The sequence below is a fragment of the Culex quinquefasciatus genome, chromosome 2 (assembly GCF_015732765.1).
Source record: "Culex quinquefasciatus strain JHB chromosome 2, VPISU_Cqui_1.0_pri_paternal, whole genome shotgun sequence".
NCBI classification, from domain to species: domain Eukaryota; kingdom Metazoa; phylum Arthropoda; class Insecta; order Diptera; family Culicidae; genus Culex; species Culex quinquefasciatus.
The window spans coordinates 218,278,729-218,295,931 of NC_051862.1; the positions used below are offsets into that span (position 1 = coordinate 218,278,729).

The window sequence follows — 17,203 nt, forward strand, 5'->3', positions numbered from 1 at the left end:
GTATAGCATCAGTGGATATGGTAGACTACTATATGAATGTAATGGGATGTACATGGTCATCCAAGGACTCCCTGGAGTTAAGATCTACGAGTCTACCGCCGTAACAAGCAAGAGGTCGTCGGATTTTGACCCCGGATCATGTGCGTATAGCATCAGTGGATATGGTAGACTACTATATGAATGTAATGGGATGTACATGGTCATCCAAGGACTCCCTGGAGTTAAGATCTACGAGTCTACCGCCGTAATAAGCAAGAGGTCGTCGGATTTTGACCCCGGATCATGTGAGTATAGCATCAGTGGATATGGTAGACTACTATATGAATGTAATGGGATGTACATGGTCATCCAAGGACTCCCTGGAGTTAAGATCTACGAGTCTACCGCCGTAACAAGCAAGAGGTCGTCGGATTTTGACCCCGGATCATGTGCGTATAGCATCAGTGGATATGGTAGACTACTATATGAATGTAATGGGATGTACATGGTCATCCAAGGACTCCCTGGAGTTAAGATCTACGAGTCTACCGCCGTAACAAGCAAGAGGTCGTCGGATTTTGACCCCGGATCATGTGCGTATAGCATCAGTGGATATGGTAGACTACTATATGAATGTAATGGGATGTACATGGTCATCCAAGGACTCCCTGGAGTTAAGATCTACGAGTCTACCGCCGTAACAAGCAAGAGGTCGTCGGATTTTGACCCCGGATCATGTGGATAGCAGATATGGTAGACTACTATATGAATGTAATGGGATGTACATGGTCATCCAAGGACTCCCTGGAGTTAAGATCTACGAGTCTACCGCCGTAACAAGCAAGAGGTCGTCGGATTTTGACCCCGGATCATGTGCGTATAGCATCAGTGGATATGGTAGACTACTATATGAATGTAATGGGATGTACATGGTCATCCAAGGACTCCCTGGAGTTAAGATCTACGAGTCTACCGCCGTAACAAGCAAGAGGTCGTCGGATTTTGACCCCGGATCATGTGAGTATAGCATCAGTGGATATGGTAGACTACTATATGAATGTAATGGGATGTACATGGTCATCCAAGGACTCCCTGGAGTTACGAGTCTACCGCCGTAACAAGCAAGAGGTCGTCGGATTTTGACCCCGGATCATGTGCGTATAGCATCAGTGGATATGGTAGACTACTATATGAATGTAATGGGATGTACATGGTCATCCAAGGACTCCCTGGAGTTAAGATCTACGAGTCTACCGCCGTAACAAGCAAGAGGTCGTCGGATTTTGACCCCGGATCATGTGCGTATAGCATCAGTGGATATGGTAGACTACTATATGAATGTAATGGGATGTACATGGTCATCCAAGGACTCCCTGGAGTTAAGATCTACGAGTCTACCGCCGTAACAAGCAAGAGGTCGTCGGATTTTGACCCCGGATCATGTGCGTATAGCATCAGTGGATATGGTAGACTACTATATGAATGTAATGGGATGTACATGGTCATCCAAGGACTCCCTGGAGTCTACCGCCGTAATCGTCGTATTTTGACCCCGGATCATGTGAGTATAGCATCAGTGGATATGGTAGACTACTATATGAATGTAATGGGATGTACATGGTCATCCGGACTCCCTGGAGTTAAGATCTACGAGTCTACCGCCGTAACAAGCAAGAGGTCGTCGGATTTTGACCCCGGATCATGTGAGTATAGCATCAGTGGATATGGTAGACTACTATATGAATGTAATGGGATGTACATGGTCATCCAAGGACTCCCTGGAGTTAAGATCTACAATCGATGTAAAGTTATCGAAATATTTAAGTTTGAACGATGAACAAAAGTCCTTGCTTACCACTTTAGCCAAACGGCGACCTCTTTTTTGTTACGGCGGTAGACTCGTAGATCTTAACTCCAGGGAGCCCAACACATTTATATAGTAGTCTACCATATCCACTGATGCTATACGCACATGATCCGGGGTCAAAAGCCGATGACCTCTTGTTTGTTACGGCGGTAGACTCGTAGATCTTAACTCCAGGGAGTCCTTGGATGACCATGGACATCCCATTACATTCATATAGTAGTCTACCATATCCACTGATGCTATACGCACATGATCCGGGGTCAAAATCCGACGACCTCTTGCTTGTTACGGCGGTAGACTCGTAGATCTTAACTCCAGGGAGTCCTTGGATGACCATGGACATCCCATTACATTCATATAGTAGTCTACCATATCCACTGATGCTATACGCACATGATCCGGGGTCAAAATCCGACGACCTCTTGCTTGTTACGGCGGTAGACTCGTAGATCTTAACTCCAGGGAGTGCTTAGATGACCATGGGCATCCCATTACATTCATATAGTAGTCTACCATATCCACTGATGCTATACGCACATGATCCGGCGTCAAAATCCGACGACCTCTTGCTTGTTACGGCGGTAGACTCGTAGATCTTAACTCCAGGGAGTCCTTAGATGACCATGGACATCCCATTACATTCATATAGTAGTCTACCATATCCACTGGTGCTATACGCACATGATCCGGGGTCAAAATCCGACGACCTCTTGCTTGTTACGGCGGTAGACTCGTAGATCTTAACTCCAGGGAGTCCTTGGATGACCATGTACATCCCATTACATTCATATAGTAGTCTATCATATCCACTGATGCTATACGCACATGATCCGGGGTCAAAAGCCGATGACCTCTTGTTTGTTATGGCGGTAGACTCGTAGATCTTAACTCCAGGGAGTCCTTGGATGACCATGGACATCCCATTACATTCATATAGTAGTCTACCATATCCACTGATGCTATACGCACATGATCCGGGGTCAAAATCCGACGACCTCTTGCTTGTTACGGCGCTAGACTCGTAGATCTTAACTCCAGGGAGTCCTTGGATGACCATGGACATCCCATTACATTCATATAGTAGTCTACCATATCCACTGGTGCTATACGCACATGATCCGGGGTCAAAATCCGACGACCTCTTGCTTGTTACGGCGGTAGACTCGTAGATCTTAACTCCAGGGAGTCCTTGGATGACCATGTACATCCCATTACATTCATATAGTAGTCTACCATATCCACTGATGCTATACGCACATAATCCGGGGTCAAAATCCGACGACCTCTTGCTTGTTACGGCGGTAGACTCGTAGATCTTAACTCCAGGGAGTCCTTGGATGACCATGTACATCCCATTACATTCATATAGTAGTCTACCATATCCACTGATGCTATACGCACATGATCCGGGGTCAAAATCCGACGACCTCTTGCTTGTTACGGCGGTAGACTCGTAGATCTTAACTCCAGGGAGTCCTTGGATGACCATGTACATCCCATTACATTCATATAGTAGTCTACCATATCCACTGATGCTATACGCACATGATCCGGGGTCAAAATCCGACGACCTCTTGCTTGTTACGGCGGTAGACTCGTAGATCTTAACTCCAGGGAGTCCTTGGATGACCATGTACATCCCATTACATTCATATAGTAGTCTACCATATCCACTGATGCTATACGCACATAATCCGGGGTCAAAATCCGACGACCTCTTGCTTGTTACGGCGGTAGACTCGTAGATCTTAACTCCAGGGAGTGCTTAGATGACCATGGACATCCCATTACATTCATATAGTAGTCTACCATATCCACTGATGCTATACGCACATGATCCGGCGTCAAAATCCGACGACCTCTTGCTTGTTACGGCGGTAGACTCGTAGATCTTAACTCCAGGGAGTCCTTAGATGACCATGGACATCCCATTATATTCATGTAGTAGTCTACCATATCCACTGGTGCTATACGCACATGATCCGGGGTCAAAATCCGACGACCTCTTGCTTGTTACGGCGGTAGACTCGTAGATCTTAACTCCAGGGAGTCCTTGGATGACCATGTACATCCCATTACATTCATATAGTAGTCTACCATATCCACTGATGCTATACGCACATGATCCGGGGTCAAAATCCGACGACCTCTTGCTTGTTACGGCGGTAGACTCGTAGATCTTAACTCCAGGGAGTCCTTGGATGACCATGTACATCCCATTACATTCATATAGTAGTCTACCATATCCACTGATGCTATACGCACATGATCCGGGGTCAAAATCCGACGACCTCTTGCTTGTTACGGCGGTAGACTCGTAGATCTTAACTCCAGGGAGTCCTTGGATGACCATGTACATCCCATTACATTCATATAGTAGTCTACCATATCCACTGATGCTATACGCACATAATCCGGGGTCAAAATCCGACGACCTCTTGCTTGTTACGGCGGTAGACTCATAGATCTTAACTCTAGGGAGTCCTTGGATTACCATGGACATCCCGAAGTACCCATAGACCTTTGAGAAACATAAAATTTTAGTAAACAAATATATTTAAAAAAAATGTTTTTCAAATATTTTAATTTTAAACTTTTAATATTTATTTTTATAATCGTACAAAAATGCTAGCTGTGGACCCCGAACTTGACAACTTTTTATACATTTGTATTGGTTGTTTCCGTTGTGCTTAAAGGAAATGGCTATGCACCAGGCGCCTCCATATTTTTGTAGATGGCTCATATAGTTGGGAGGAGACGCAAGTTTTTTTAAATTGTTCGATTTTTTATGTTAAAAAATTTACCAGCTTCTCGTCAGTCCGCGTGGACATAAAATCAAATTCTGTCGATTGCATCGGATTCGGGGATGCCTTTTCTCTGAGGAACCGATGAGATATCGTCAATCCCTTGACACAAGTTTTGTTTTGTCGAGTAGTGTTATGTTTTCAAGCTTAAAATTATAGAATAAGCTCAAAAATATTAATTGATGATAATTTACACTTCAATCGAAAAAAAGACAGCAATTTTTAGATAGTTCAAAAGGAACTTTAAAAAAAATTTATGTACACAACATTATGGATTATAAAATAACCTCAACTTTAAATACCGTCATTAGGGGTGACATTGGGTTTGGGGGGTGAGATCGGGTCATACAAACTTCAGCTTTTTTATATGACCCAATCTCACCCCTAGACCTAATGTCACCCCTGATGACGGTACATTGTGATTCAAATTAAATTTGAACTTCTTTTATATTTCTTTTATTTATTTTTGTATATGAAATGACTAGAAAAGCCAGAAAAAAATCTTTGAAAATGTAATAAAAAACTAGAAGCAGAAACAAATAAAATAATACCGGTTAATGCAAATTTAAGATTAAATTTCATGTTTTATTTCAAACGTATTTGAAAAGATATCTTTGAGTTACTTCTGCCAGCTGGGGAAAATCGACACTACACTCAGAATAGTTACAGGACATTTTAAAGCAATAAATTTGGAATTCGGTGTACTGATTGTTCTGTTCCTGTTTTAATGAAGTCAATCAAAACATTATGGAAAAAATTAAGGCAGCTGTAATTCGATGAAAAATAATTCAAAACATAAATATACGTAAAATTCGTAAATATAATACCCACGCTTTTAAAAATATATATTAAATAGAAAATATTCAAAATTTTAACGAAAAACCAAAACTATTGGCACTACGCCCCCCGGGGCATGGCCTTCCTCTAACGTGGGATTTCTGCTCCAGCGCCTCTGACGAGACAGGAGAAACCGGGACCGACGTTTTACTTCACCATCCGATAGAAGCTCAGTGGATAAGGCGGGAATCGAACCCGCGTCTCATAGCATCATCGGAATCGGCAGCCGAAGCCGCTACCCCTGCGCCACGAGACCCACCCAATTTTCCCTAATAAGCCAAATGAATGCTGATATATGCCGATTAAAAAATTTAATGCTTTAAAATTCTTATTGATTTCTAAGTAATAAACTTGTTATCTGTTTCCACAACCAAATCTGAATTTCCAAAATAAAAAAATTGTTTTTTTTTTTCTATTTCGGGAATTCCCGGGACGAATTATTAAAAATTCCGGGATTTGGGAAATCCCGGTTTAGGAAAACTCCCGGGATTTTTGTCCCGGGAATTCCCGGGATGGACGCACTAAAAAGAACAGATTTTTGCCCAATTTGAAATGTCCGGCTGAATGGAAAAAATGTTTATTCCAAAGAGCTAAAAAACTACGCACATTTCACATTTTTGCAAAATTGGACCATGAGTTGCCGAGACATCTTTTGTTGAAAAATAAAAGCTGATTGGGGATCACCAATTTCCGTTGCAATGCTCTATGGGGTCATAAATAAATCACGTGGACCTTTTGGAGGGTGGCCCTATCCCAGCAACTAATGGTTTGATTTGTTTTACTCTAAATTTTGTTGTGAATTTTCTCACCTATTTGATACAAAAGAAAAGTATTTTTTTGTATTTTCTTATATTTATGAAACAAAATAAAAATTAATTTAAAAAAAATTAACGCTACATTTTTTATATATTCAAATTAAAAAAATGGATCTATTGTTTTTTTTTTTTTTTGTTCATGTTCCCCGTGGCTCAAAAATTGCCTGTTGGTCCCATAAAACAAAGAAAAAAGGTTGATGGGAATGACAGTTTTTGTAAATAAAAAAAAAAACAATAGAAATAGGCTCAGGTTGGTTCTATTTTTGCCTTCCTCACCTCACTGAGGCAAGGCTATAAAATCACTCAAAAATTGAACTTTTTAAATAAGCCTCCCAGATATACCTTTACGTATACATATCGACTCAGAATCAAATTCTGAGCAAATGTCTGTGCGTGTGGATGGACGTAGAATTTTTTTTCTCACTCACTTTTCTCGGAACTGGCTCGACCGATTTTGTCCGGATCTATGTTTTTGGATTTGCCTTCAGGTTCTTTAAGTCTTTTTAAATTTCATCCGGCTTGGTGCAGTACTTTAAAAGATATGTTCGAAAAACTGTTTTGGTTGATACTAAAAGGGTCATTATTTACATAATTTGAAAGCTCCGGCGGATAGCTGTCGGAACTTTACGCTCAGTGCACGCACACAAACACTGCAGTGCTTTCAAATGGTTCATTAAATTTATCATACCTAGATTGCAGCACTCAGATGTATAGTGTCTTTACTAAGTAAGCGTTAGCCAAAGCTTTCGTAGTGTGTGGTTGCAAGGCTTTTAGGAGGAAGGCAGCAACCACCTTCCGGTGGATTAAGTAACGTTTTTTTTTTTAATTACGCAGTTTTATGGGGGTTACTTTTTTCTGATAATTCCTTTTCAAACCCAACAACTTGAATCAGGACAAAAAATCATTGAAAATTTTAGCCTATTAATATAAATTGAGCAAAAATAAAAAAAATGAAATTAACAAACTTTCATAAAGTTCAACTTATTGAAGTTGTTTTTATACAAAAGCTAAATTTGTCAAAAATCATCAAAAAATGAATTGGAAAATAAGAGTTCATAAATTTTCTTTAAAGTGGCAGTATTTAAATTGTGATTAAACTTGTCAAGCAAATGCCACTATTCATCTTGCATATCTCTCATCATTTCAAAAATTAATTGCCCTGCATCCTTCATAACCAGGAGAAAAAACCATCAAATTTCTCTTCTTTACAGCAGGAAACACACTTTGGTAACTGTAGAAAACCATACCGCACGTCACTAATGCCATTTCCCTTTTGCACCGGCTCTACGCATCAACTTCAAAACGCACATGATTTTATTTTTTGTCAGAATAAACGTTGGAGTCTCCATGAATCTGAAATCTGTTGCGCGGTTCGCTCGCGTATTTTTAGCCACTTTTTATTGCACACATTCCCATCGCGGCATGGCTCCACAAAACATCATCTTTCTCTCCGGTTGCTGCCAATGCTGTCCGGTAACATATATCGACGGATTTAAGTTCTTTTTGGGGTGATTTGGGTAGAATTAGAAAATTTAAATCTTTAAATATTTTTTGACTTTTGTAACATGAGTTTTAAAAATCGGTTTATTTTAAGAATGTTATTTAGTTGCCCGTTTTACCCCCCTCATAGTGCCATTCTCATCGAGTGAAGAGGCGAAAAGGTCGGACCATCTCCAAGTAGTGTAGTATCTAGTTCCGAAAGGGTCTTCCCCGCTTCTGCGTGTAGGTCGAACGAGTTGTGAAAATGCGTGAAAAGTGGAATTGACAGCTTCTCTCTCTCTTCGTGGCGGGGCGCGAGTGTCGGCTTTTCGTTTCGAAATGAGTAATGGCCAGATTTACAATAATGTATACGTCTATAAGTTCTACCTCGGAAGAGGCGGCATCGTCGCAACATATAAACATCATCAACGTCATTCGGCAACACCCTTCTTTTCCTCACCCTGCCCGAAGTAAGTCATACAGTATTATATGGGGCTTGCCTTCAGGGCGGCTTTTATGGACAGAAGCGGCTGCGGAGGACCTTCACCTGTTCGCGCCTCAATCTCGCGCGCGCTACTCATAGTAGGCGCCGACGACCTCTGCAGATGCCGGAATTCGGAGCAACCGTTGCGTGGAACCAATTGGGATGGTCATCAATGAACCCGTCAATGACCACCGAAACTAGTTTTTTTTTGTTGCGAAAAGGTTGTCGAACGGTAGTGGATTTTTTGTTTGCTGTTTCTGCTGCTGATGCAGTTAATTTGTCAATAGAAGTTGATTTGGGTTGTGTTTATTTTTTTTTTTTGGGTTATTTATTTTCAGCAAATCCGCTAATCCTTCACTAATTGCGTGATATTGCGTGTAAACTGACTTGTGACGTGCCATTTGAATGAATGAACCTTTTTTATTGGGTACCTTGTGGACAATTTCCTACTCGGAAATCGAATTTTTTAGGCAAAAATCGTTAATTAGTTCTGCATATGAATAGTATGCAAACCAAAAAGACAAAAAAGACAAAAAAGACAAAAAAGACAAAAAAGACAAAAAAGACAAAAAAGACAAAAAAGACAAAAAAGACAAAAAAGACAAAAAAGACAAAAAAGACAAAAAAGACAAAAAAGACAAAAAAGACAAAAAAGACAAAAAAGACAAAAAAGACAAAAAGACAAAAAGACAAAAAGACAAAAAGACAAAAAGACAAAAAGACACAAAAGACAAAAAGACAAAAAGACAAAAAACAAAAAGACAAAAAGACAAAAAGACAAAAAGACAAAAAGACAAAAAGACAAAAAGACAAAAAGACAAAAAGACAAAAAGACAAAAAGACAAAAAGACAAAAAGACAAAAAAGACAAAAAGACAAAAAAGACAAAAAAGACAAAAAAGACAAAAAAGACAAAAAAGACAAAAAAGACAAAAAAGACAAAAAAGACAAAAAAGACAAAAAAGACAAAAAAGACCAAAAAAAACAAAAAAGACCAAAAATTCAAAATAGCGTTTCTGTAAAAAAAATAAACCCAACTATTGTGAATAATTACAATCTCGGAAGATCAATAGACAAAACAGAGTTTTTCTTCATTATACCACCCAAACATGGGACAACTTCTATATTAACCAAAACAAAAAAAAAACTCACCGAAACCGAGACCCAAACCGTGCTTCCCATGACTATTAATTGAACCGCTCCGCCATCTGTGCCAGATTAAACCTTATTTTTTGTATGACTGTTTCCATTTTCGTACGGCCGATGGTGTGACTCGATCTGACACGCAACTTGATCGAATGGTGCGATCATACACATATCGTGAACGTGTTGAACTCTGTTGGTAAATTGTGAATTAAAACAGTCATGGTGCGACAATGATGAGGGCCTTTTTTTTGGGAAATCGGAAGAAAAAGAGATAATGAGATATTCACTAGGTAATGATGGAATTGTGAAACGAGTTGGAAAACACGCGATCTTTATTCGAAAAAATGGGGTCATTAAAATTTTATTGTCTGGTTGTTTCACCGAAGCTACAATTTGTTGCCAAAACCAATAATCTACTTTGCAAAACAAACCAGCAAAATTCTAACTGTTTATTTTTGTTTTCCCATCTATTTACAGCCAATCCATCGTACTAACCCAGCAAACAACCTAAACAAAACTTCGCCAGATCAATCAGTTCCGCAAGCCGACCGCACCCCAAAGGTTATCGGTCCGTCAAAATCTCCTCTCGAAGATCATCCTCCAAACACAGTTGGCGCAGAGCGTAATTTGATTTGCGCCAACGTCATGGCCTACTCTAGCGTTACCGCGTTTGACATCTCACTATTGAACAAGAGCTGATCACCCAGAAGGTCACGGCGCAAGCCGCCCTTTCGATAAGATCTTTCGCGTTGACAAAGTGCACGTGGAATGTCAAGAGCGCACGCGACCCAATCATAAACCAATAAAGCGGCACACAAAGCTGTCGAATCATCATCCCACTTGGCTGATTGGCTGCCAGAACAAAAGAAGATCGAATTAGCCAAGATTAATTGCTCACGTAACCTCGAGAATTCCTCAGAGCCCTTTTCGGAAGGAATCGACTTTGTGTCACCCTAGAGTTTCACGTAGAATCGCAGTATGCGGTGATTGGAACTACGGAAAGGTGAGCTGCCCTCGCCCTCATCGCAGTAGTCGCGAAATTACTCCCCGGCTACGTGCATGTCAGTGGCGACGATGACCCAGCGTACTTTGATGGCATCGACAATCGCTGAATTGGTCGTCGTCGCGTTCCGCAGTCACAGCCTGCTGATTAGATAGCGATGAGCTGCTCGGCTGGCAAAATATAGTCGCGGTTCGTAAAGAACAAACGAAATTTTGCCGACGGAGTGCAACCGGGGGTCACCGGGTCGGGATTATGGAGTCCACCGTCAAAGCTAAGCCATCGCGGGTCGTTCCGACGTCCAGTTCCGGGAACAACATACTGGCCAGTGTGTTCGGAAGTAGACAGTGCGAGGCATGGAGTGAAAATGAACGGATCGGTTCCTCCTCGACAAAGCACTGCGAGGACGAGAACCTGGCGGAACCGTTCATCCGGAAGGAGAGCGAAAGCAGTGAGTCCAGCGGCAGCACTGCCGGGGAAGGCAGCGGGGACAGTGCGAAGTTGTTCGTCAAGCCAAAGGGAAGGATCTACGCGATCGATTTCGATAAAGAGAAAAAAGGACTTAAGGTGAAACCAAGTGCCGTAAGCAATACTAGTTCGTCGTCGTCGCGTGGTGACGGTGACAAGTCAGAGTCTAATTGTGATGCCAAAGTAGTGGATAAGTTTGTTAGGACTAATCAGCGACAGCAGCAAAGTGTGGGCAGAAAGAAGAAGAAGAAGAGGAAAAATGCCAAAAGTGTGCTGGTCAAACTGTACCAATGTTGTCCCTGGACGGTGCCATGGAGTCTGCTGGTAGTTAGTGCAATACAAGTGAGTTGTGAATATTACGCAAAAAGATGAATCATTTTTCTTTGATTTACTGGTCTTTTTGATGAATATAGTTAAATTTGATCAAGATTTTAAAAAATATACCTTTTTCAAATGTTTGTTTTGAATCTAAAACTAAAATAATATGTTTTCCTAAATTAGGCAAATATTTTTCAAAATTTAATGTGTAATTTCCTTGTTGTACAGTACAGCAAAACGTTTTTTTCTGAGAAAAAATGTACGTCTATGCAGCAATTTCATTTGAAAAGAGCCTAAACTGAAAAAAAAGGTTCTCCAATTGGGCTCAAAATTTTTCTGGGGGTTCCTTCGCCAAAATAATTAGACCCGTATTTTTTTTTTTTTTTTTGTTTGGCTACATCGTGCTAGGGTGGGTCGAAAAATGGATTTTTTTGTAATTTTTCGCCAATACCACTTTTTTCAAAAAATCATATTTACGAGCCATTTCATCCGATTGTAGCTGTCTAAGACGCAAAAGAATGGTAATGAGTTTCATATCATATCTCGGAAACGTACGGTTCGACATCGCCAATGTTTTGATATTTTATGTGAAATTTTCCGAGGAATCCGATAAAAATATTTTCAAACATTGGCTCTTTGGTCCAGACACGATCAAAACGCCATTTTAAGTTTTCATACGACTTTTTCAAAAGTTAAGCTAGATTTTTGAAACTTCTTACTATTTCTCTCCAACAGCTAAACTAATCACCTTTCTTTTGCATCTAAGACAGATATGATTTTTTGAAAAAAAAAAATGGTTTTTGCTAAAAATTACGAAAATTGCCATTTTTCGAAACACCCTAGTACGAGTTGGTCACCCTAATGGCAAAACAAAAAATACGGGTCCAAAAAATTTTGAGCCCGATCGGAGATTTTTTTTTCGGTTGAGGCTCTTTACAAATGGAATTGCTGTATATTTAAAAATTATGATTATTACAATTATTACAATACAACTGAGCTGGTAGAATGTAATTTCTCCTGTATTTTATATTTTTTGGTCAGAGTTGAGGGACAATAACTTCAAAAAATATTTGCAACGGCATCATCTGTCATAAAGTCATGCATTTTGAAATTCTTCTCGTGTTTTTTTTTGAATAATGGACAAAAAAGTAATATAATTTGTTATACATTGTTCACAACTGTCTTTACAAGTTTTTTTTTCTTAGATATTTTTTATTCTTAGTATTTTTTATTGCTCCCTGATTTTTCGGAAAAATATTGAAAAGGAAAAATTTAAATAAAATCCCAATATGCGTATTTAACCATTTTATAAATTTTTAGGCATCTTTTATGCTAGAAATTAGGATTGAGCAAAATCTGGTACCGGAGCGATGATTCTTCAAAAAATATATGATTTTTTGGATAATATCAGAATCATGCTCGTAAAAACAATACTAATTGATTTTAAGAACCTAAACTAAATTTGCAATAGAAAATTACGCTTATTTTTTTAAATAAAGTTCACAAGTTTTTGTAATTTTTATGTTACCTTTTTCAGAAAATGTTCATTTTCTGTTATTGAAAATATTTCATGAAGATAAAGCCAATGAAGTTCACAAATTTTTGTAATCTTTATGTTACCATTTCCAGAAAATGTTAATTTTTTCTTATTGAAAATATTTCATGAAGATAAAGCCAATCTGCAATGTTTTCATTTCAAGAAACTGAGAAAGTTCCATAATTTTTTTCTGGACTTTTTTTGATCGGACAGCTTCCTAAAGTTTAAATTTTGTGAAAAAAAATGAATTTCTCAGTGTCATCCAACTCAACCCATTTTTTTATATAACGATATCTCGAAAACTATTGTATCGGTTTTCTGTGTTAAAAATATATCAATTATTAAATTTCTTGCTCTTTTTAATAAAAAATAAGTTAAGAGTCAGTTTAAATCAGAACAAAAAACAAAATTATAATAATTACAAAAAACGAAAGCATCTAATGTCTCAAACTTAATTTTAAATGTTAATTATTGCAACAAAATCACTAGAACTATAATTGTTCAGACAAAAAAATTAAACATTCAAAACGATTTAAAAAAAAATGAAATTCACAAAAACTAGTAACAAATAAAGATACTGTTGTATAGGCTAAATACCACCAAAAAAAATCATCAAAACTTATTTGGATTAGTTTTGATGATTTTTATTTTGCATATAAAAAGGCTCACATAAAACTAGAAGTTATGTAAGGAAGTTTTTGTTGAACAAATTTTACTCAAAATTATACGGGAACAAAATGTTCGAAAATGAGCATTTAACATATTATTTTTGATTCATTAGTGATTACTCAATATTGGAAAAAGCTACGGTTAAGTCTAGTAATCAACAATCATCTCAATCAACATTGTTTGGACTATAACGGATCGACCGTTGAAATCAAGTTAACCGACTTTACAAAACTGAACTAAATTCGAAAACAAATCTAATCCGTCCTCATTCATCGAAACCATTTGCTTGATCCGTTTGTCGTCCGTCAACTTTCCTTACGAGAACAATGCCGCCACGTAGAACAACTTTGAAGAAGCCCCACAACGCATCGCCGCGGTAATCTCGGCCCAATCACATGCTTGTGCTTCCCTTCGTTTCCCTACCGTGGTGTACAAATATAGTCAGTGTCATTTAGGACTGTTTAAATGTAATCTTATTTTATAAATTAAAAAAACTTTGCAATATTTGTTTACAATTGAAATTTGATGATTTCGAATAAAGTAGGGTGAAATAAAGGAAAAAAACTTTTCTACTGTGCAGTTCGTAGAATTCCTCCATCCGCGGATTGTCCCCCATACAACCTGAACAGTAGGTCAAAGGGAAAACAACCACCACCACAGTAATGGGTGGCGCCTTTTCCTTATTAGTACACTACCTGTTTTCGAAGGGCGTTCTTTATGAAACAGATACTTAACAGGAGTGAGAATCTCGGTCACTGTCCACCACACTACACATGGTGGGGATATGATCGCAAAACTGTCCCATTTGCTGCTCATTTTAAAGATTGAGCAATATACAAATGGGACAAAATTGCCGCCCAAAACAAGTCAATGTTATAACTGACGAAGTAGTGTCCGGAATGGTAATCGTTTGTACATATTGGGCTATTTTCCTTTTTTTCTTGTCTCTCCCCAAGCGATGGTGGTCCAAAAGTAGAAAACTCTAACTGTTTGCTTTGGTTGGCATTACATCACATGTATGTACTGTGTAGACCCTTCAAGAACAGCATGGCAGCTTGTGCTCGGTAAATTGATTTTGGCGTGTGAATCGACGCCATATGGACGAGTCCGACTCCGAACTAAAACTAAGGACAGGTGATGGACGCGACAAATATTTGCTCCAAAAGCCGAGATTTACTGCTAGAATGACTATCTTACGCGCACTTAGTTTGAGCTGAGGTAAATAGCTTCATTCCGAACAGCGCTACAGAGCAATGTAATGCCGAACGTTCGATGCGATGATGATAATTGACGAGATTTTTAACGGCTGAATGGGACCCATTATATTTGATACTTGATCCGGCGGCTGTGCCAAGTGTTTGGTTACGGCCGCCGGGATTTAATGTCTTTGTGGTGTGACGTGACGTGTGTGTGGTTCTGAGCCAAGTCAAGAAGGGTGTTGCAACCGGCAATCATCTCGTACAATTTTGCACAATTGAATCTGGGGAAAAATCTTCGTGGAAATGAATGAGCGAAAAGGGGGAAAACGGCTTTTCTTTTCGCTTAATCGTTGTCAATCAAGACGCCAATCAAAGGCTCGTATAAGGGGATGAAGGGAGAAAACCCCTCTTGTTTTTTGGGGTGATTTTGCTTCCGCCGGACATTGGCATCATTTATCTTGCTAGCATTAAAGGGTGTTAACTGTGTGTTTCATGAATTGGTTTATTCTTTAGAAAGATGATCTTTTAAACGATTTTTTTCAAATAATGCTAAGAAAATTCACGCTAATTTTTTTAGAAATCTGCAATACTAGAAAAAAAAATTGCCATGTATTTCGAAAACTATTTTAAAAACAGTCTTGCCCATTTATCCAACATTGAGCATGAGCATGAGCATGAGCATGGTTGACTGCCAATGAGCTGCTACTCCGCAATTGACAGATCAGCTGAAGTTAAATAACGAATCAAAAATGATCAGTGGGAGCCAACCATCCGTTCACTGTTTAACCCCTGAAGACCCCGACTTTATTAGTCAATACCGGCGCCCTCCCAAGAAGCCTGCAGTTCAACAAAAGGGAGGAATGTTAGTCCGATAGTTGAAGTTGCAGACTCATCAAGCACATAGTTTTTCGCTATATACTTGTTGATACCGCTTGAGACCGTTGAATCCACAGCATCTCCTTCAAGCATCACGTGATTATTTTTTTTTTGGGTTAGTAGGATAAGGTATTGGCTTTTCGATTCCTCCCGAGCTACGATGCTATGGGGAGGACTTTCATAACAAACCCGTCGGCGAGCCTTCCGAGCAACGATGCTATGGGAAGGTCTTTCAAATTAGCACACCAAAACACTCGCACACAGGTATTTAAATACTGAATAAATGTAATTTTTCATCACGATTTCCCAGACGACATTGATGATATAGGAAGGACTTTTTTACAGTCATTTACAGTAATACTTAAACTTATTTTAATGCAACAATTCACACGACGTCGTGCCTCCCGATCAACGATGATGTAGGAAGGACTTGAGCAAGCCAATCAGGATGAAACAAAATAAAATAAAATTCTTTTCTTTTCACACACAATGCCACATAATTGACCGCGCGTCACCACCCAAAAAATTGAACTCAGTCTTGCCCATTTATCCAACATTTCCTAAATACTACTAAAATGATTGGTTGCAATTATACAGTTCCATAAAGAACCACGCGCTTCCATCAATCCGAGCAACCCGCTACACAAATGACCAGCCTGCTGCAACAAAACCCTACGTAATGGCATCCAAAAGCAGATGCATCACATCACCACAGAGTAACCCAGAGGGAGCACTGGCATTTAATTTATGGTTGCGTTACGCGGTACATCGTGGTACATCCCCCCCTTCAGCAACACTGTTGATTGTCTCCGAGAAAGATGACGTTTAAAGCGTTACATTTTTTTCGCAGCAACCAGGTTCTAAATTTAGCTGTCAAAATTTTTCACAATCTCTCGATCAACAATGTGGATTTTCTGACGACTATCGCGGACCACATCTGGTATATCCAAAGTTTGGTGGAAGTTTTGGAAAAGGACCAACTTGGAGCTGTCTAGGTACCACCTCCTCTCACTTGTGGGCCAAGTTACGCCAAAGAATTACTAGTGTTGGAAGTTTCATGCTGGCAACGCTGTGGCTCGAACTGACCAAGTTCTCACTGGAGATGTGGTTTCGAGTAATAAATTCCAATTCCAACGGAACTCCAGTGGAATTTTCTGAAAACTAAGCTTTCTTTAAAGTGAAAAATTGTGCGAAATTGTTTGAGACAGTTTTCGTAGCTGTAACATTTGTGGCTTGGTCATAATAATTTCTCAGGACAGTTTTTGGGAAACGACGTAACATACTACTAGAAAAATTGGATAAGTAGATGGAATCTTCTTATTTCTATGTTTAATTTTCATTTATAGTCTTAATCTTGGGATTATGACTAACCTACGTCAGGTTTACCTCTTTATCCTCTGTTTAATAAAAACTGTGAAGAGTGCATGGCATGCGTTTGTGAGTGAAGAATTCCAAAAAAAATGCTGTAAGGTTCAGAGGCCCCACCCCCCTTGACCTCCCTCCTTTTTCCTTGCTAACACATTCATTTTCCTTCACAAACACATATCTGGAGTTTTTTTTGAAAAGGTCCAATAAACCAAATTTTCAATTTTTGCTTTTTGGGTGTTTATTAATACCCCTGACTCAAGGCGGTTTCAAAAACACCCAAAAAGGAAAAACTGGAAATTTGGTTTATTGGACCTTTTCAAAAAAAACTCCAGATATATTTGTATGGAGTACTCATAAA

General features: G+C 39.2%; 1 protein-coding gene across 3 annotated transcripts in view; it reads left to right on the forward strand.

Moving 5' to 3' along the window:
• The window catches only part of LOC6032157 (rhomboid-related protein 2), a 46,487-nt gene that overhangs the window by 23,005 nt on the left and 6,279 nt on the right, over positions 1-17,203 (forward strand). For all 3 annotated transcript variants that reach the window (XM_038255991.1, XM_038255990.1, XM_038255992.1), the window contains exon 2: positions 9,888-11,220. In XM_038255991.1, coding sequence (XP_038111919.1) covers positions 10,666-11,220 — 555 coding nt within the window. In that variant the 5' untranslated portion in view covers positions 9,888-10,665. The remainder of the gene's footprint in view (positions 1-9,887; positions 11,221-17,203) is intronic.